Source organism: Myodes glareolus, chromosome 1 (assembly GCF_982192425.1).
Source record: "Myodes glareolus chromosome 1, mMyoGla1.1, whole genome shotgun sequence".
In the NCBI taxonomy this organism is placed as follows: Eukaryota; Metazoa; Chordata; class Mammalia; order Rodentia; family Cricetidae; genus Myodes; species Myodes glareolus.
The window spans coordinates 100,446,007-100,468,095 of record NC_142026.1 but is presented as its reverse complement, the minus strand read 5'-3'; the positions used below and the strand labels follow the sequence as shown (position 1 = coordinate 100,468,095).

Genomic DNA, 22,089 nt, shown 5'->3' with positions numbered 1-22,089 from the left:
GGAATCTTCAAGTATAATATCTACTAATTCACTTTGTTGGAAAGATAAGCATTTAGGTATTAATTCTGTAGCTTTATGGGCCATGGCTGATGACTGGAATGGTTGGTCAGGGGCTTAGTATCCAATCATTACGAGATGTATTAAGATCCACTAGGATTCAGTGGATAGTTTCCAAACCAATGGACGCACAGAGGAACCTGTTTAGACTAAGTAAATCACAAAACAAAAGCCATGAATCTAGGAAAGGGGCTGGTAGGGATGGGGGGGGCTTGACAGGAAAGAGGGAGGTAAGGGGGATATTGGGGAGCGAGTCTATACCATGTACCCATATGAAATTCTCATACAGCAGAGCAAATGAGAAATAAAAAGTGACGATAAATGGGAAGGCAAATAGAGGGTTCTCTGAGAATAATCCATGTTTTTCTTGGTATATTCATCATATTTATTGATGAGTGTCTTTTTTGGGGTGGGTTTTGTTGTTGTTTTTGTTTATGTTTTTTGAGACAAGGTTTCTCTGTGTAACAGCCCTAGTTGTCCTGGAACTATCTCTGTAGATCATGTTGGCCTCCAACTCACAGAAATCTGCCTTTCTCTGCCTCCTGAGTGCTGGGATTAAAAGCCGTGCCACCACTGCCTGGCCTATTGATGAGTTTTATGAAGCTGTTTTGACTTAAGTGTACCATGTGCTTTGACCATATTCATCTCTATATCCTCATCTTTTCCAGTTCCCACTTATAGTCTTCTTCCTATTCCCAGGTAGTCTCATTGTCTCATTTATCCTTTTACACAAAATACGCAGAGAGAGAGAGAGAGAGAGAGAGAGAGAGAGAGAGAGAGAGAGAGAGAGAGAGAGGGACGGAGGGAGGGAGAGAGAGAGAGAGGGAATATATAGGTCTAAATGTATACTCTGGGATCCACATTTAAGAGACAACATTTTTTTTTTGAGTATAGCTTATTTTGCTTAGCACCATCTCTACTTGCATTTATTTTCCTGCAAATGGCGTAATTTCTTTCTTCCTTTAATGGTTGATTAAAATTCCAGGTGTGTGTTCATACCATATTTCTTTCCTGTTAACATATGCCAAGGCTGGCTCCATAATTTGGATATTGTGAATATTACAGTGAAATGGATGAACTGGTTTTGCTGACTTAGATTTCTTTGGATATATTCCCAGGAGTGGTACCTCTGCTTATTATGATGGTTTGCTTGTAGCTTTGTGCGGATTTTTCTGTGAAGAAGGTCATTGGAATTTCTGTGGTGGTTATCTGGATCTGGAGATTACTTTTGGCAATAGAGGCAGTTTTTCAATATTAATTCTCATGAATATGGTTGGTCTTACAGATAAAATAATCCTATACTTAAGAGATCTTGAAATATCTACAGAAAAATAAGAAGTGATAAACACTTTTAGTAAAGTAGAACGATTTGAAATTAACCATGCAGAAATCAGTGCCTTTCTTATGTACTAGGAGGAAAAGTGTTAGGAAGAAATCACAAAGGAAAAAAACAAAACAAAAGAAAACAAAAAAGCTAGAACTAAGCCTAACCATGGAAGTCCAAGACCCCTGTGACAGAAAGTCTCAAACACGAACATGGCAGGTGAGAGTAACTTTGTCTTAAATGAATTCTCAATAAAGGACTGTTTGCTTCTGCAAAGGCGACAAAGTTAACCCCTGTTGTGATGGATCACCTTTCCTCCCCTCTCCTGAAACCTGCCCAAATGGGATGGTGGACAGAAGGACCCCATGAGAACGCACAGTTATTTTTGTCAAAATAAGAACAAAATGGGATTTTTTTTTTAAAGCAAGTGTATTTACTGGAAAATTCTAGGAGCTTGCGTGCAGTTCTTGTGGTTCGTTTTGCCAGATATCCTGGTAGTCCTCAGTCTGCCACTGAAATGTCACTGGTGTTGAGTTTGTTGGGTTAGAAACCCGACTTGCGCAGAATGTGGTGACTGAGATTCAGGTTTTATTTCTGCCCTGGGTCCCACAGATCTGGCTGAGTTGATAAGTAGTTCAGAGTCATACACAAACAGTACCTGCCATTTTCAAAGGTCAAGGAGGCAAAAATGACACATCACACTGCTGTCTTGGTGGTAAGCTGGTATGGGAGGTCCTTCTGTCTTTGTGCTGCTTTCATTGGTTAATGAATAAAGAAACTGCCCTGGCCCGTCGATAGGGCAGAACTTAGGTAGGTGGGAAAGACAGAATTGAATTCTGGGAGGAAGAAAGCAGAGTCAGAGAGGTGCCATGGATCAGCGCCTGAGACAGACGCTAGTTAGAATCTTTGCTGGTAAGCCACTGCTACATGACGATTCCCATATTAATAGAAATGGATTAAATTAATGCAAGAGTTAGCCAATAAGAAGCTAGAGCTAATGGGCCAAGCAGTGATTTAATGAGTACAGTTTCTGTGTGACTATTTTGGGGCTGGGTGGCTGGGACAAACAAGCGGTTGCCCCCTGCAACAGTAAGTACTAGTAGATTGAGCATCTTATGAAGCATCTTCGGGTTACTATTTAAACATTTCCTGCTAATAGTAGTTGGAGGTTTTACTTAGATGGTTAGCCTCTCAATTTTTAAGCATCTCTTACCCTCTAGTTGTTGAAATATTTAGAGGGAGGTACTTCTTCCTCACTCATTTACTATTGTATTAACATGATGGCCTCTTAGGTGGGACCACATTTGAGGCTGTCTTTGTCTAAATTTGTAAATTATGATAGCTGCATTGCTGTCCATGCTCGGTGGAAGCACATACCTTGTGGTATATATATTGACCAAGTCAGCAGTGCAATTGTATAAACTGCACCTGACACATTCTTGTAAAGAGAGCTTATATTATAATGTATTTTATTGCACATGATGGACAGATGCCTATGCCCAGTTACGTTTTAACTGGGCATAGGAAAACTCAGCACTGAGTAGTTTGGGCAGATATTCCAATTCCCCAGTTGGGTATGAGAAGTTTGTTTACTGCAGCACATATCTGTTTTTAGTGTGTCACAGGGTTTTGAAAGTAATAATAAAGATGTGAGTAGCTTCTGCTTGTACGAGGAGCCTTAGGAACACCTCTGGCTGCTCATTGACACCTTGTATTTCTCCCTTCCTCTCCAGTAGGTACAAATATGGCTCTTAAATTGGGACTGTTTTATTTCGGAATATACTTTAGGGATTTCTGTATTTCTTTATAAAAAGACCGCCTTTGACATCTAGAGAGAAAAAAAAATACAATGATTTTGAGGACTGTATAAAGAGTAGACCTCTACGGGTGCTTCAGTGTCTAATGGGGATGCAGAAGCAATCTTTGGTATCCAAGGTGAGGTGAGCAGGTCATTTTGGGCTGCTGTCAGGAAGCGTGATTCACCTGAGGTTAGCCATTTTCCTGGGCATTTCCACAGCTCTCCAGATGCTGTCCTAAGTGACAAAAGGGTTTGAGTTTTCCACATTTAGGCTCATGCCATGCTTGAAAAAGATTTTCCATAGGCAAACAAGTGCTTCTGTGTTTATCACTTTCGTTCAGCAACTCACAATCCCAAGAGTACTAGACTCTCTGGCTTCTTGGGAACTACAAGGTCATAATTTAGTGCCTTATTTGTACCCTGTTTTGTGTTGTTTGAGATAGAGAATATATTAATAGCTAAGGCTTTTGCTTAGTCTCTGTCTGTCTCCTGGTACATAAAAGTTTCTCTCAACAGAAGTGACATAATAAGACATTGCCTAAGATGGTTTTGTAGGGGCAATCCCTTTCTTCCTAATCATGGTAGGATTCCTTATATATACACTCTTCTAAGACTCAAGTTTAATTTGCAGTTGATAACATTACTTTAAATGAATTTTTTGTATTTTTTTCATTCTAAGAAGTTCTGAAAATTTTTAGGATTGACCAGTGAATTCAGATTTAAGAAAGGTAATTGATAAATTTCTTCGGAATAGTTTTGTTGTTGTTTTGTCAGGATCTCATTCTTGAAAGAATATTTTTGAATATTAAATCTAAAAGAAGCATTCCTCTTAATTTGAATTGGAAATCTTATGGTTGTTGCTTATAAATGTCATATGTAAGATTTGAAATATATTTGCTAGTCATTTTTTTGGTTTTCTATACAGTGAGAATGCTAAAATAACATGTATATTTTTATTTACTTTGTTAACTTTGATTTAATATCACATTGCCAAAAATAATATTTTACTTAAGTGCTGTTCCCTTCTATGTTTAGTATATCTGCTGTTTTATACAGATATGCTGGTATAATTAGTGAGCCATTAAGATTTGTTTATTAGATGAATGCATAATTAAGGAGCAAATGGCATTAGCTGATATCAAGTCTGGCAAGAATCTGTATGCATCATCATTAAAATGTACTCCCCTATTAGTATTCTCCATCTGTTTATGAGTCACATATGGCTATAATGATATACTCTTCCTCATTATTCACTGTAGCATAACACTTATTTTTAATGAAATATTAAAAGATAATTATTAAATAAAATTTAAACATGCAGTTTAATAAATTGTTATAGACCACTTACACAAGCAATCCTAATCAAGTAAGAACTCACTAGTACTATTGGACTTCGTTTTTTCATTGCTACATTTACCCCCAATGGTTCTATTATTTTAATTTTTATGGTATTTAAATAATTATTACTATTTTTTTGTCTAGACATGCATTCCTAAAGAACGTTTTGTTTCATGAGGCTTATGTTAATGATAGCTTAGACTGTAAATCCTTTGTATCTGGCTTTTTCTATGCGACAGTGTTTTTAAAATTAATATTACATGTATTTATAATTTAATTATATACTATTTAATTATATAAGTATGTCATGTTTTGGCTACATATTGTGCCATTGAATATGTATTTAAGGTTTTTCCTGTTTGGGCTGTTGTTAAAAATTCATACAACATGTAGAACATGAATTACAAAAATACGCATGCATGTCTCTGTGTGTGTGGTCACATAATTCTCAGACAAGACAAAGGTCATTTAAAATTTCCTATTTTATTCAACGACACTCTAGTTTATCTCTGTGTAAGTATCAAGTAGTTTTAGTTGTTGTTCCTCTGTGCTAAGTCACAAGTTAAGGAAAGACCTTTGGTGGGTTTTTTTGGTTGTTGTTTGTTTTTAAATCCTGCTTCCTTTTTGTCCTTTTCTTGCCACATGAAATTTAAAATCAGCTTGTCATGCTGACCCTACTACCGGGATTATAATTACCATTGTGTTCATTCTGTAATCAATACTGAATGAATTAGCTTCTTTATAATACAAATTTTTCTAATCTATAAACATACTATATTTAATTAAATCTCCATTAAGTATTGTTTAATTATGCTCATTAAAGTTTTATAGTTTTCTCCATTTTACAGCTTTGGGAGACTTGTTTTCATCTTACAGGGTTTTATGAATCATGTATACTATAGTATGTGGTTGAATCCGTGAGTGACTGATTGCAAAAGCAACATGAGCCCTGATCCTTAACATCTTTGCTCCTGGTTCCTGATGGGTGAGATGTTGACAGTGACTGTATTTGTAGAGTTAGCTACTAAGTGAAATGTGTTACACCTCTCCCAGTATTGGAAAACAGTAAGCACTTCATAAGGAGAATTATCTATTGGGTTATAAAAATATATAAATAATTTGACTAATTCTTTAAAATTATTTTAATTCGCTGTTGCCATAGTGACAGTAGTTTTGAGTATAATGTATTTAAATTGAATTCACATTTTTTTGCTAAATTTAGATTGCAGGTAGGATCTGTGCCCACTTACTCTAATACTTAACATTCTTCAGCCTTATACTAATAGATGTCTTCATATAAATCCTATGCTTTTCATGTTTTAAAAGACATTATATGCTTTCTTTTTTCATGTTGTTTGTTTCATGTTATTGATCGTTGATAGTATAAGTAAATGTATTGGGTTTTCAAAGTATTATCCTACTGACTTTCCTACATAATTCTCCTATATGTAGATATAAACACACACTTAATATTTTGTCCTTGGGTTATCAAAGCTATTCTGTGCCCCTTCTCTAGGTGTTTATATGTCAGATAGAATTAATAAAGCAAGTCCACTGGGTGCATCAGGCATGGCCTCTGTCTTTTCTTTTTAGAAGCAAGCCATTAGGTTTCTTGCAGTAGATGGAAAGAATGGTGCAGCTATGGGATGCCTTGAATTTCTTTGCATTTTGGTGTAGGAGGGTCTTCTTTCTATGTGTTGCTTTCATTGGTCAAATAAAGAAATTGCCTTGCCTTTTGATAGGGCAGCAGCTTAGATAGGCAGAGTAGACCGAAAAGAATGCTGGGAGAAAGAAAGCAGAGTCAGGCAGATGCCATGGCTCTCCTCTCTGAGACGGATGTAGGTTAGACTCATCCCATTAAGCCACGAGCTCGTGGTGACATACAGATTATTAGATATGTGTTAAAACAAGATGTGAGAGTTAGCCAATAAGAGGTTAGGTATAATGGGCCAAGCAGTGTTTAAATGAATACAGTTTTCATGTAATTATTTTGGGTAAAGCTAGCCAAGAGCCGGGTTGTGGGAAGCAGCCCACCACTCCATTTTACAACAGCATTTAACTTTATTTTCTGTCTTGTGGATGCACAGTCCTGCTTTCAGTGTTAAATGGGAATAGCGGGGAATATTCATGCCCGTCTGCCTTTCCCAAGGCTTTCTTATCCACCTTCAGCTAGATTTGCAGAAGGTTGATAGATCTTGTCAGAACCTGAGGTAGCCTGGCTAAGCAGAGCCTGCCCTAGAGTGAGTCTTAGGCCACCAGTATTACCTCATTGATGTTTTACAGCAAAACATTCTTGTTTTTAAATTCTTAGATCTTTGAAAAGAATAAAACTCCCCCCTTTTCTTAAAAATGGGGCGAGTAGCCTGTTGTCTTCTTGTGACCCTAATGGGAATGTTGTCAAATGATGGCATAATTTTGCTCGGTTATATATTCATGTCATGAATTACATCATGGCAGACTTTAATAATACATTTGTTATTTTCTCCCCATAATGAACTGTATTTGGTTGAGTATGACATTCTTTTGATTTATTGTGCAGTTAAATTTTTTTAACTTTCAAATATTACTGGAGTTTGCATGATTTAAAAAATCTTTCATCATCTGTTGGTCTTGATTCTTCATCGTCTAATGAGGATTTGGTTCAGTTATGAATTTGTTCATAAATAGAGTTTCTCCAATTTACACAAATTACCTCATGGCCCACCAAGACCCCTCTCATATTAAATATTAATTTAGAGAGCCAGTGATGGTCACTTTTTTTTTTATCAATTCAGTGATTTAGTAGGCATAGAGAAGGAAGAGGTTGGCTAATTTCTGTATAAATCTTTTTATTTTGGTGTGTGTGTTGTTGATGACAAGTTCCTCTTGCTTATTTGACCTAGGAATCTTCTATCATTCTTGTTTCTTCCTTTTCCACGACATCTTCAGTCTAGTAGGAATTCCCGTGGCTTAGTTAGATTAGAGACCCTCCTCTACCTGCCTCTCAGTCACACCCCTCTGCAGCTGACAGGCCTCTGCTGTAAAAGTTAGTGATTATGGGTGGGATAGGAACACAATCCCAACTTCCCCTAACCTCTGTATGTGTATAATAAATTTATGGTCTTACCCTGTACCCAGCTTCTTGACGTAAAGGCTGTGACAGATCAAATCACGTGATGGAGAATTTACTGCCATCCTCTGAAAACTGTAAAAGGTGGAAAGTTTGGGAGATTTCACTGCAGGTTCTCTTTCTTCTTCAGGCAGCTCTTCTAACGAAGCTCCTCTCAAGGGGTTTACAGGAATGCTATTCTAGTTCTCTCTCTCCAGGCCCTACCATGTTGTTGGCACAACCACTGTCTTTTTTGTGTGCTTGTGTGTTTTTGGTTTTTACATAGGCTCTGGGCTTTCAGCACAGGTCTTTAAGAGAAGAGCCTTTTTTCCTCATTGCACATCTCCTTAACTGCTCTATGTGCAGTTTTTTTCTAACTGCCATTGGCTGATCTTGAGCTTGTTTTGTGTTTAAAACTATATGTTGTGTACTCTTCCTCCTTCCTCCGTGATTTTGGTTTTCAGCAGCACAGACTTTAATTAACTAGATGCCTGGTCTTCCCCTTGTTTCCATGTGCACTGAATCTAAAGGGTCACTGCAGTTATCTCTTGACTTCTGTAAACTGGGCGGAACCTTTTTCTGAATTGTTGGGGTGGATTTTGCTTTGGTTTTATATATCCTTTGAAATAATACAGCCAGGCTCTAGACAATGTCATCAAATGACTATTTTCAATAAAAATCTTAATTTATTTGTGTATGCTTTGAGCAGGTAAAACATGTAGTTGTACCAAAATCTGAAATCCTTATGATTTCTAAAGCTATGAAGAGGTAGTAATAGTTAAGTGAACCTCCACATACCTGTCATAATACATCAATATTCTGTATTATTTTGGGAAACTTTGGGTATCTACCTGGCCAAAAGTTCATTAAGTAGGTATCCCTCCCAGGACCATGGGATTCTGGTATATATTTGTTCCTTTTTTTCCGCCTCCTCCCAGGTCTTCCCCACCTCTCTACACAATCAACTTTATAGTCTTTCTCTTCATCTCTTCCTTGCCTCAAAAGCCAAAGATCCAAAACAGACAAACTAAAACCAACCAATCTGACAAAACAAACACAATAAATACAGAAAAACTAAACCAAACACAAAATGTAAAAAGTATACAACAAAACATGGAGTCTATTTTGTGTTGACCAATTCTTCCTGGGCATGAGGCCTGCCTTGAAGGTTGGTATACCCAGTGATGCATCATCAGAGAAAACTGATCTCCCCTTTGCCCATATCAATTGCAGGTAATTTCTTGGTTGGGGTGGGAGTCCTTGTCTACTTCCCCATCTCAGTGCCTGGTCCCTGGCTGGCTGGAACCTCTGCTGGTCTTGTGCTGCCGCAGTCTCTGTGAGTTCATGTGTGCACCATAGGTCCTGGTGTGGCCTTGGAGTCATCCGTCACCAGTGGCTCTTACAGTATTTCTGCCTCCTATTTTCCATAGATTCCTGAGCCTTGAAGGGAATGATTTGATGAAGATATCCATTTAGAATTGAGTACCCCCAAAGCCTCTCACTCTCTGAACTTGGTCCAGTTGTAGGTCTCTGTGTTGATTCTCATCTGTTGAAAGAGGAAGTTTCTCTGATGTGGGTTGATTGAGACACTGATTTCTGAGGTTTCCATCTTGTATTCTAAGCTTTTAATTTCCATAAAATCAATTTTGATATTGCCACTTTAATACTGCCATTTTTTTAGATTAGTGATAAAATTACTGTTTCATCATTCCTTCTATAATTAATTATTGAGAGAAACTTTATGGTAATTTGTAGTTTGAATGGGTTCATTAATATTCCCTGATGAATCTTTAAGTAACGGTTGAGAAGAATGAGCTGTATTTGTTGTTTGTGCTATTTTTTTAAGACAGGTTCTTCTATATTCTAAACTGGCCTTGAATTATGGCAATCTTCCTGTCTCAGCCTCCTGGGTACAGGATTACAGGCGCCCACCATGAGCTTGGCTAAGAATATTCTCATATTCATGCTATTATTGCTGCAAGTTTGAAAAGTCTGGATTAAAAATTAAAAATAACTTCTGAATCAGATATGACAACTCTAAATATTTATAAATATATCTCAGAGTTCAGTGGGGTAGCTGTTGCCTATAATTCCACATTTGCAAAGCTGAGGCAGGAGGATTGTTGCATATCTGAGACCATCTTATTTTACCTATCTATCTATCTATCTATCTATCTATCTATCTATCTATCTATCTATCTATCTACCTACCTACCTACCTACCTACTTTTGTTTTTTGAGACAGGGTTTCTCTGTGTAACAGTCTTAACTGTCCTGGAACTAGTTCTTGTAAACCAGGCTGGCCTCGAACTCACAGAGATCCGCCTACCTCTGCTTCCCAAGTGCTGAGATTAAAGGTGTGTACCACCACTGCCTGACTCTGAGAATGAGTTCCAGGCTGACGTTGACTGTGGAGTGAGACTGTCTGAAAATAAAAACAAACTTATAACTGTGTAGACATTCTTATGAGATTGGGATCTCAAGGCTCAGGTTTTACTTTGAAAGCTTAAGAATGTCCACACTGTACTTCACATGATTGTTACTGTTCTTCTCATGCAGGTTATTAAGTGTGGTATGCTGTGATCTGGATGCTCTTCTCTTATTGGAGGCTCAGTATCAAGTATCCAACATGTTACTACATGCTCAGGAAGAAAATACCTTTGAGACCTCGGAGAACCACAGGTCAGGAAACAGAACAAAAGGTGGCATTCGAGTGATACTATTATCAGTTTGCCTTGCAAATGATTTGAAACTAATTTTCTGTATAATTTTTATATGGTCTGAATTACTACATTCACATGACAGATTAAAAAGCCATTAAGCATAAATGTCCCAGGAAGATAATGATGTATGTTTTTGGCGAGTGCTACATTTATCGTTTGTTCCTTTTGTCTTAGGACTTTTTTTTTTAGTTTTTACAAAGTCATTCCGATTTTAAATTCACATCACTTCATACAGTAACCCTTTGAGTAAAAATGCTTGGTTTTACATCTCTCTTAGAGCCATTCTGTCCCCAGTTTCCTAATTATGTCAGCTTATAGTCATGCAGTATAATTATTTGCCAAGTGAGGTTTTTATCATTTTTATTTTCCTACTAATAAATCACAGTTGCCATTACCTCAGTTTGGCTGACATTTATAGAATACACATTCCACATCTGCCATTGCTCTTCGTGTCTGTAATTCAGAACATGGTAGTCCACCTCCTTCCTCCCAGGCCATTTCGTTTGATGTTGAGATTTGGTATAGAAGGAAAAGAGCAGCATTAGAAACGAAACTGCTGTGGACTTGGGCCCTTACCCTAGATCATAGAGAAGCCTGTGTTGTCCTAGTTACAATCTTAGTCTTCAGTGACTGAGCCACCTCTCCAGTCTAGCAGGAGCTTTCCTAAAGATGGTTACGTTACTTCAGAAATAAGCTATGTCCTAATCTCGTTTTTATAAGCATAGGATTATTCATTAAGGAAATACCCTTTGTCTTAGAATTTTTTTGAAGCAATGAAAATTGACGATATAAAAAAAGGACTGGTGCCCTCTGTATTGTAAATATTCTGATGACCAGTGTGTTTTGCAGATACCTTTTGTTTCTGTTTGTTGTCTTTTTTTTCTCTTTGTAACCTAGTGACATGATTTAAAAATCAAACCGTATTCAATTAAGGAGACAGCAAAATTGATGCATATTCTCTTTCAGGGACTTTATAATTGATGGTTTGTCAGTCGAGAGAAATCATGTTCTTGTAAGGATTAATCTCATTGGTGGACCCTTGGAGCGGATTCTACCTCCAAGGATGCTTGAGAAGGTGCGTGCAATGTTTTGACATGTTTTAAAGTGAGATATACACCTGAAGTGGCACTAAACAACATTTTCCAAGTGTCTACATACCAGCGATCGATTTTTGTTGCTTGACAAGCTTACAAAACAGGTGAAAATATTCAAAATGAAATAGTAGTGATGTCTTCAAGAGCTCATGAGTTGCTGTTGAGTGTCCAGGAGCAGAAGATTATTGTTTTAACACAGACTTGTCACTCTGCTGAGTTTCCTTGAGTATTTGAGTTCTGAAGTCTTTCTCCTTCCTGACCCTTCACTGTTGCATTATTTATGCCTTGCAGTATGGAGTATGTGGGCCTTTATGGAGTGTAGCTGTTAAGAACTTCCTTTCTGTTACTGCCACCCTGGAAAAGAGGAGAGAGAAATGATTGGCAGAAGAAAAATAGTTCTGGGGTGGGGGGGATGCCTTTTGAAGATTACATTTTCCCTTTCATGAAAAAGGTAAATCCGTCATTATCAGTTCAAATCACAAGAGGAAGTTATCATAGTCCAACTTGTTTAAAATTTTTATTACTTTTGCGTATCGCCTTTTAGGAATAGTGGATTATAGTAGCAAATAACTTGATAATTGGACAAAAAAAGTATGAACAAAAATGTCAATTTAAATGAACAATATTCCAGAAAGTATGGAAGTTCAGTATCTTAACCCTCCTCCTAAAGTTTCCTGTGTTGTTGTGTTTTTAGGGGGATGACCCATATCCTTGGCCAATGTTTTCATCGTATCCGTTGCCACACTGCTATCTGTCAGCAGTTTCAAGAAGTGCTGATATGAAGCAAGGTAAATCTTTTCTACCAAACGATATTCCAGTGTTCTCTTTATAATTTCAGAAGTAGACTGTAAGGACAGTAAGTGTGGATTTTCAGCATGTGTGGAAGACAACATCTCTGCCCATTCCCTCTTAGTGTTTACATTACCTCCTGTTGTTTGTTTAATTAGTATCTGTATGATGGTAAACAAGTATTACTTGCAGCAAAGGTCTTGCAGTCTGTTCAGTGGCAATAGATGTTTTATTTAAGCCTGAATTAGTAGTGATTGCAGTGATGGCTCAGAAGTTAAGAGCATTTGTCGGTCTTCCAGCACCCACAGGGTGGTTCACAACCATCTGTAACTTCAGGTCTATGGTCTCTGGCTCCCACTGCTGCCTTCCAGGGCATTTGACACACTTTTCATAAAGTTTAGAAGTCAATTCTCACATCACCATCCTGTCCTTTATAATCCCTTCAAGCTTCCATTGGAAAGAAATCATGTGTAAGAGATTGATTTCACAGTCACTTAATGCACTTTAAAATTTGGGCTTTGGTGTTCCATTTTTGCATGACTAAATCTATCACTTTCTCAGAGACTTGGGAGTAGTATTATATCTTTTTCAGGAAGAGGTTTTTTCAGGGGTGCCCTGTGGATGTTTTCATACTTCTCCCATCCTGCAGTGAACCCAGACCACTTTCAAGTGTTGCTCTCATCTTCCTACTCGGCTGCGAGTCTTTCTATCAGACTGTTTGTACTGTGTCTTCCATCTTTTAGGTTTCAACATTTGTTACCCTGCTTGCTTGTTTCCCTAATGTATGTTTCATGAGTACTGAGTGCAAGGAGCTTACCTGGGAACTATAAATGACATCAATTATAAATAATGCAGCAATATCTGTATTTTTCTTTTCAGTACCTCAACCATGTCTTGGTTAGTTTTCCTTGACATATTCAACACTGTTTCCTTTGCTAAGTTTTATTTGGAGAAAGCATTTCTTTACAATGTTTCTGAATAATGAAGTCATTGTCAGTCTTATTAGCTGATTTCTACTTTTATTAATTTGTTTCTTCAAAATATTTTGGAAACCTGAACAAGGGAAATGAAAATAGAAATTGTAGTATGAATGGATATTTCCCAAGAATAAAAATATCCTCCTGTTGTTGAATACTATTTTAAGATGTATTACTTTTGTTTATGCTCTGGAACACTTGTTTAGTGATGCAAAGATGTGTTTGATTAAATAAAATTCATGTGCGGTCCAGAGGCTGAGGCAGTGACTAGCTGACGGGAAGTTGTAGTTGCCAGGTGGAGAAGGGTTTATAAGGAGGGGCAAGCAAAGCACAAGGACTTCTTGGGAGATACAAGGAGGTGAGCTGCTTGCTATTCCGCCTCTCTGGAAAGCAGGATTCTACCTCAACCATTAAATCTTGAGTTCTCTAGCGGGACAGAGATCTGGATAAATTCTCTTAGTAGCTTTGGAAGAGTTGGTGCCTTAGGGAACAGAATTTCCTCGGGCTGTGGCTCTTGCGGCCTAGCAGCGGTTGGTAATGGCAGAGTTGCAGTTGCTGAGTAGCATAGCCGTAGCTTAACAGGCAGCAACCATTAAAGAAGAGGACAGCGTCCATCAGTTCCTGTAACTGGTCCTCATGGAAGTGTGTTTCCTGTACAAGAGTAACGAGGGATTCCTGTTCTGTCCCAAAGGTGCCGGGCTGTGGTGGGGTGTTTCCAGGTCAGCTTACTTTCCTCTTCTTTTAGAAGAATTTTCTCCAAACTCTTCTCTCCTTGAACCTTCCCATTTGCCGTCCTTCCTCAGATAGTCACCACACTTCTTCCTTCGCTGTAATAGGAATGATAGAGAGCATCTATGTGGCACTATTGCGTATCAGCTCCTTGGACTGACCGTGTGCCCGTTCAGGCCTCCGGTCAGGACTGTGAAGGAACTGCCTTTGCTCATTTGCAGAAGTCAATTCCACCTGCTCCTTGCTTCCTCGCTGCTTCCTCTCAGCGATAGTGATAGTTCTTCGTTTTCTCTCCTTTTAAGATCTATATCCTGTGAACCTACAGTGCATACATAATTTCCTGAGCCAATTCTTATGACAAATTTTGTGTGTGTGTGTGCGCACGTGCGTGCGTGTGTGATGTTGAGTAAAATAAGCCAGATAAGGAAAGATAAATATACACACAATACACATATGTGTGAATCTATTCTATTTTTCGGGAGGACCCTATGATGGCTTTCAACATCCATAACATAGTTAGATGGAATTCACCCTCCAGCCTTCATCAGTGTGCTCCTATAATTGCCACAGGTTTTTATAAATGTGTATTAATTGTACAATATAATCACTTTCATTAGGACATATTCATAAATACCTATTATGTGCTGTGATAGTTTTCATCCCTCCCCTTGCTTTCTCTTATCGCCCTCTCCCATTCTGGTCTCCTTCCTCTTCCAAGTAGCTTTCTCTTTACATTCTTGTCTTTTTTTTTTTTTTTTAAAAAAAAACCTAAATTCTATATAAGATAAAACGAGATACTTTCTTTTTTTGTCTGGTGTATTTTACTGTGATGATCTCCTCTTCTAGGTAAATGACCTAGTTTTGTTTCTCTTTGTGGTTAAGTAAAACGTCATTGTGTATATATTCTCTATTGGTGGGTATGTATGTTCTCTGTCTTGTCTTCTGTGAATATTGCTGTGGTAAAAATGGATGTACAGTATCTAAGTCAGTAGTAAAAGTACTTAGAGTCTTGTAGATCTATAACTCAGAAATGGTATAGCTGGATCATATGGTAGTTATGTTTGTAGCATTTAGAGGCACCTCCATACTGATTTCTATAGTGTCTGTACCAGTTTACATTTCCATTGAAAGTGTTTAAGAGTTCTAAACACTCCCAGTTCTAGGTATTACGAGCTGACTAGCAGTAATGGGGGTTGGCTAGGAGACAGGGTGCTAAAAGGTTCTGTAGGATGGTGGCATATTGGGGCTGCCAGGACAATCTTTGGAGTCCACAGGGAGTGGGGAAAGAGAGGCAATGCAGGACACAGCAGATGCTCTGCTGCAGGGCTGGCAATGCAGGACACTGCAGGTGCTCTGCTGCAGGGCTGGCAATGCAGGACACCGTGGGTGCTCTGCTGCAGGGCTGGCAATGGAGACACAGCGGGTGCTCTGCTGCAGGGCTGGCAATGCAGGACACAGCAGGTGCTCTGCTGCAGGGCTGACAATGCAGGACACCACGGGTGCTCTGCTGCAGGGCTGGCAATGCAGGACACTGCGGGTGCTCTGCTGTAGGGCTGGCAATGCAGGACACCAACAGTGCACAGCTGCAGGGCTAGCAATGCAGGATACCGCTGGTGCCCTGCTGCAGGGCTGGGGTGACAGTGATAAGGGGAAATTGGAATTGACGATAGGTGTGAGAGTGAATATTGCTAGTGTGATTCCCTGGTCTTCATGGCCGGCGGATTTCCAGGGAGAGACTGTTGGCAGGTGAGACAAATTTGCAGAATGGGAAGATTTGTGGGACAAAAGAGAGGCTGTGGAAGATGGTCTGTTTAGTCCCTTTGGAATGGGGCAGAGAGGGCAGAGAGTGCAGCAGGTGATCTGCTACCCAGCTGGGGATAAGACTGGGGTATTGGAATTGAAGGATGGGAGTTAGGGGAATGTAAGCTGTAGTGGCCGTGGTTTCCAGGGACACACCTCAGCTACTGATTTTCAAGCCACAGACAGATGTCTTGAGTTTTGCTACAACTGAAATTTTGTATCTTTTGACCCTTGTCCTCTAACCCCCTATAACCATTATTCACCAGTTTGCATCTAAGAGTTCAAAATTTTTAAATTTTACAAATAAGTGAGGTCAGGCAGTATCTGTCTTTCCTTGCCTGGATTACTTTACAAACATAAAGTCCCAGAGGTTGACCCATGTTGTCACAGTGGTAGAACTTGAGCGTTTTTTTTTTTTTAAAGCCTACACCCCCATAAGCCAAAAGGAATACTGCTTATATGTTTGTTTTTCTGTCTGTCTTCTATCTATCTAAATGTGTGTGTGTGTGTGTGTGTGTGCTCCTATTCTAGTGTATTCCTTTGTATATGTATATGTTTGCATGGGAGGGGTGAGGGGCAGGGTCTCAATGACCTGGAACTTGCCAAGGAGCTTACACTGCCTGGCCTAAAAGCTCCAGGCATCCCGCTGACTTTGCTTTCTAGATGCTGGAATTACAAGCCTGCCACCATGCCCAGCTTTTTGATGTGGATTCTGCAGATTGCACTCAGGTCTTTGGGCTGGCAAGGCAAGCACTTTACTGACTGAGCTATTTCCCAAGCCCCAACTCTCCCATTCGTACATTTGAAATCCCATTTCCATCCTTCATTTTCTATACCCTGTGCTGTTTCTGCTGGATGCAGCTGTGGACTGACCATCACGCTCCCTCCCTAGCACTCCGTCTCAGTGTCAGCCTCAGCATAATCCTCCTGTTTGACACTGGAAACCCTGCTCTCTCCCTTCTTCTTCTTCCAGTACTCCCCCCGACACACACTCTGCTGCCCTTTCTTCTTTCGAAACATTTACTTAACTTGTCTTCTGGAAAATTTATCTGTTCAGTTTTCCTCCTGAATTTCTGGCAAATATGTCTTTATATCTTTTTTTTTTAACTTTATCTTTCTCATCTCCTAAACTCTTAAACTTTTCTGTGGACTGGACTCACTTAGTAGGCTTCATGTTTACTGGCCATTTTTCTGTCATGCGGTTCTTACTTTGTCTTGTCACCGAGGTCCTGTCCAGTATGCCAGTGACTGTCAGATTGACATCTCTGGCTCTTATCTCTACTTTGAGTTTTGGGCTCCTGTGTCTGTTTTTGTGACATCTCTCCGGGAAGGTTGGTAAGCGCGCCAGACTTAACATGACTACGATCAATTCCTGACACTCTCTTAAAATCCGTTCCTTTGATATTCTTCCCTATGTCAGAAATGGCAACTTTTGTGCCTCCATTTCTTCAGGCAATAAGCCTAAAGGGTATTTTGAAGTTTTTCCTTCCTTTAAGTCCCACAAGTAATCTGACAGCAAGTCTTCTTGACTCTGCAGATCTAAAATACAACCTCTCTTACTTCAGCCAGTCTGACTCTGTTCAGTCTGTTCTCACACAGCATCTTGAATGATGCTTCTGAAATGCTGGATCAGGTTACTCTTGTATGCAGAATCTTTCTCTTATAGCTGAAAGGCTTGTGGCTTTGTCATAGCCCTTGTTGTAAAATGGCATCAGGTGGGGCCTTTAGTAGATCCCCAAATAGGTAAAAGACAAATACGCCATTCAGACAGAGTTTGAGTGTGGAGTTTATTGAGAGAAGGTAGGGTAGGGAAGAGACAGAGGGAGAGAAACAGAGGGAGGCAAAGACCTGTTTGCCTCTTCAGAAGTGCAGTGGGAAGAGACAGTGGGGGTGGGCAGAGCTTGTTTTTCAAAGGGACCTTTGCACCTGTGTACAGTCAGGGTACTGCTTGCCATGCACAGAGCGGTGAAGCACTACGCCAGGTTCCCAAGGGGAACGGCCTGGTGTGCCTGGATGCTGACAACCTCCTGACACATGCTTTGGTTTAAGGATGCCATTTTAGCATCCTTTAGCCTCTTATTTTCTCACATGATTGGAACTTGTTTGTCTTGTGTTTCTAGTTGTGAATATCACAAATGTTTGAACCAAATATTTGTCCAAATTTAACCATGGTAGCTGCTGTATTATCCTAGAAAGACTGGTCCTGAACTCATTGTGGTTCTCATTAAGAAGAAAATGATCTAAGCAGCAATGATTATGTGAAGATACTCCAGGAAGAGATTTTGCAAAGATATATTAAGTTTATAATTTCTGTATATCATTCTGATACTCCTAATATCTGTGCCACAATTGTAGATGAGGGTGGAAAACAAAAAGTGCCAGAAGAGCTGAAAATTATGTCTTGTTTTTTCTCAGACATGAGTTTGGTGATCATAGTTCCGTGAACTTAATGAGAAAAATGGAACCAAGTTCATGCTCTGAAAGGTATAAATCAGAACTCGTGTGATTGAAACAGTTAAGTAAACATTAGCTGTGTAATACTGTGCTCACGCTAATCATGCCTTAAGGCAGAAGGTCCTTTCAGTCGCAGGAGCCATGTGTTTTGCTCTTTGTTTTCTGATTCAGAGGGAATGACTCCTTGATTCTGACAGGTGTGAGGTTAGTCATCGGTTCCACACAAGTTTCTAAGTTGTTATTTCATTGTTGAAAAAAATCCATGTCAGTTATGTGCACATGATAAAATTATCCTCATTTTTCTCCCAGCTTCTAGATTTATCCTACTTGCTACAGTTAGCCTCTCCTCCTAGGTTAAGTTGTCTCCTGTCAGCTTCTTGGCATCAGTATAAGCTGTGAGATGATTCATCTCTGTAAGTATGAGTTTGGAGACATTATCTAGTTCCCGTAGTTCTATTTATGAACATTTCGATGCAACATTATTAAAATTTAAGTGGCTATTTAAAAGCTATTGATGAAGATCTCCTGAGTAAATTGGGAGCATGGGGACCTTGGGATTGGGCTGAAGAGGCGGGGAGAGGCAGGGTGGAGAGCAGAGAAAAATGTAGAGCTCAATAAAATCAATAAAAAAAAAAACCTCAACAGAAAAAAAAGCTATTGATGAATAACTTCCATGTGTATGTGTACACACATGTATATGTTGTATGTACACATACTTATATATTAGCACGGAGCATTAAGTGCAAAGATTACATTGCATATGTTATCAGTTATTAATACTTGGAATATACCTGATCTATCCTAGTGTACTTTATATTGTTCACTTTCAGAAGTCAAACAGGGGATTGTGTGATGGCCATAGCAGGCGCATGTTAGCAGGTTAGGAGCTGCCATCTGAAACTGCTGGAGGCTGGCTCACAGCTGCAACTGATGGAGGCTAGCTCATAGCTGGAACTGCTGGAGGCTAGCTCACAGTGTCCTTCCTGTTCGCAGCAGGATGCTTGTAAGATGGTATTCCGAGTTGCTTGTTTTTATTCTCTAAGCTTGATTCCCTCAGGAGTTGTTATGACCTGTTTGCCAGTCTGGTTTGCTTTATTCTTTTTTCATGAATGTAGGATGAAGACGTTTTTTCTTTAAGAGGTGAGAGAAATGTAGACTTCCTGTGGTGAAACTGAAAAATTGTCCAAGGAATTGAGTAACATGCTCCACATATTGGAGGCATTAGAGAGAAATATCTCAGAAAATAAGTAATTTTCTATTTTTCTATATCGTATATCTTTACTATTTTTAAAAAGTGCTTTTGTCCCAGCTGGGCAGAGTTTTACCCAGTACTTTAATAGGTAAAGTATTTGCTGAGCAAGTATGATGATACAAGTGCAGATTCTTGGCCATCACATAAAAACTGGATGTAGTGGCACACATGGTGGAGCAAACAGACAGCCAGCTTCTTTGAACTCACTTGCCAGTCAGTCTAGACTAAATGGTAAGATCTCGGTTCTGTGAGAGACCACATCTTAAAATAGAAAATGAGGAAACAACTCAAGACATTTCAACACCAACCTCTGGCCTGCACACATGTCTGCAGAGCACACACTTGGACTTGGGCACATATGAATATGCTACAGGGAGAGACTACACACACAAATTGCCTTTCTATGACCGACATAAGCAAACTCTAATATATTCATATTTCGTATATCTCAATGCTGTAGCACCACACCCAGCATAACTCCAGGAACAGACCTGCCTAGGGCAGCAAGGGAATGACAAAAGACTAACATAGACATAAGAAAAGCTATGATTGGGTAGTCTGAACTCCTATGGAGAAGCTTCTGCATATTTATTGTATACTGTTGAACAGACAGGCATATTTTTGCACATGGCTGGATAAAGAGTCATTGTTATTACAGACAGACAAACAAGGAGGTAGGGCTTTTGGTATACAACTGGATCAAGGAGACAGACTTAGCTAATTTGAGAAGGAGCAGTCTCTGTAGGGGTGTGGTCTTCAGGATGTAAATGTCCAGGCATAGAAAGCTATGGTGAGCATGTTCTGCACATGCCATCAACATTACCATGTGGACTGGAGGAAAACTTTGCCATCCCTCTGAGCTGTACCCTTGGGGGAAAGTCTATTTTCCCATGAGTCAGAGGCTTTGGGATCTTGGATTGGCCACACCCATGTCAACAATACATATTTACTTAGGACTTCCACACATTGTGCAATTCTTTTTATATTGTGATATTATTTTGATGTACATTTTACTCAAAGAAGAGAGCATGTCATTTGTCTTTCTCGTATATTGTTAAGTCCACTGATAAGTCCCTTAGGTTAGCACTAACTCACTGGTTGTTTTCTCAGATCTTAGGAAAGTATGTGGGTCATTTGTCAGAAGCTACAAATATCGTGCTAACTTCTCACAGAAGGGAAGTTTTTAATGTTCTCAGGAACTCATTGGTAACCACTCCTTGCTTGTCCATTCCTCTGCAGGCCTTTCCAGAAGGTTTGCTTGCTTGCGCCTCAGTAGAGTGACGCTAGTGTGAAACAGCTGTGTGAACACGTGCACTTCTTCCCTGCCATATAATATGCCATATAATGTACCCATTTAAAGAAGACAGTTCATGGATTTGTCATCTTTTTTAGTATATTTATGAACATATTAATTTTTTTAGTATATCTATGGATGTATCCATTCATAACCTCAAAGTGATAAAATCAGCAATCTTGTACTAAAACCTCTGAAACTGTGAATCAAAGAATTCTGTATTCCTTTTGATGTTTTACCACAGAATCAAAAATCTAAGTAAAACAGGTTGTATGCAATAAATACAATGTATTGAATGACTAGAAGAATGGACATGAGATTTCATATCCTTTTATTTTACCAACATCAAATATTGTATTTCTCACCTTTGTCATTAGACCCTAGAAATTATTTACAAATTAATGTGACTTTAGAGATTCTTGCTCTCAGCTGCAGTAACCTCAAATCTAACTAAACATCCACAATACACATAGCTTGTAGTTGAAATCTCCTTGTAGTAGACTTCTTTATACTTCTCTTTTGAATGAGGTACCTTATTACACTTCCTGTTCGCCTACCAAATGTCCCTGTCATTTCTAATGGCGCAAAAATGTATGCTTTGCTAACCCTTATCCCATTTTTTTTCACAATTAGAAAATAAAATCTCAAAATGTACAACCTTTCACTGTAAATTATTTAGCCTTTTGTAGCATCAGTGTTCTGTTTACTGCTTCTTCCATCATATTTCTAGTCTTCTGATGGGAAATTGATTTTCTGTCTAGCAAAGCATTCTCTTACTACCACTTAAAGAATATGTTCCTTGTTGATAAATCACTCTTTAATGCAATGTGCCAGATAATATTAAAATACAGATAAATTCTTCTGTTATCTTCCCATGTAAGAAAATGTTATAAGCCATAACTGTAAATGATAGTATCTCTTAATTTTGCCTATCATGAAATTACTTTTTTAAACTAAAAATTAAATGATACAAGGACAGAGTGCATAACACAAGATATAAGTGAATTCCAGGCCCAACTTGTTGGCATATAAGTTTTGAGTTCTGAGTAAATTCAGCACAAATGCTTGAACCTCTAAGTTCTGTATGTTGTCTTCCGGAACCATACCATGTCTTAGGTGAACACATGTTTCCTGCCATACTACATGTATGCTATCTGCGTTGCTTTTGCCCATTATGACAAGACTATTAAGAAAAGTCTAATTCTCAGACAACGTGAATTATATATTATGGAATAGAATAGGATTTTTTTCTGAAAAGAAATTGCTTTTGAAATAGGGTTACATGAAGCTCACACTGACTTGAAATTTATTTTGTGTCCAAGGATGACCTTGAACCCCTGACTCTTGTGCTTCCACCTCTGAAGTGCTGATA

The 22,089-nt window shown here is 38.9% G+C and overlaps 1 protein-coding gene across 2 annotated transcripts in view; it reads left to right on the top strand.

Moving 5' to 3' along the window:
* Positions 1–22,089, top strand: part of Tbc1d32 (TBC1 domain family member 32) — a 207,107-nt gene that overhangs the window by 108,750 nt on the left and 76,268 nt on the right. For both annotated transcript variants that reach the window (XR_015739040.1, XM_048425064.3), the window contains exons 23-25: positions 10,165–10,287; positions 11,295–11,403; positions 12,117–12,210. Coding sequence is in view for 1 of the 2 variants with exons in the window: in XM_048425064.3 (XP_048281021.3) it covers positions 10,165–10,287; positions 11,295–11,403; positions 12,117–12,210 (326 nt within the window). In the remaining variant the exon portion in view is untranslated. The remainder of the gene's footprint in view (positions 1–10,164; positions 10,288–11,294; positions 11,404–12,116; positions 12,211–22,089) is intronic.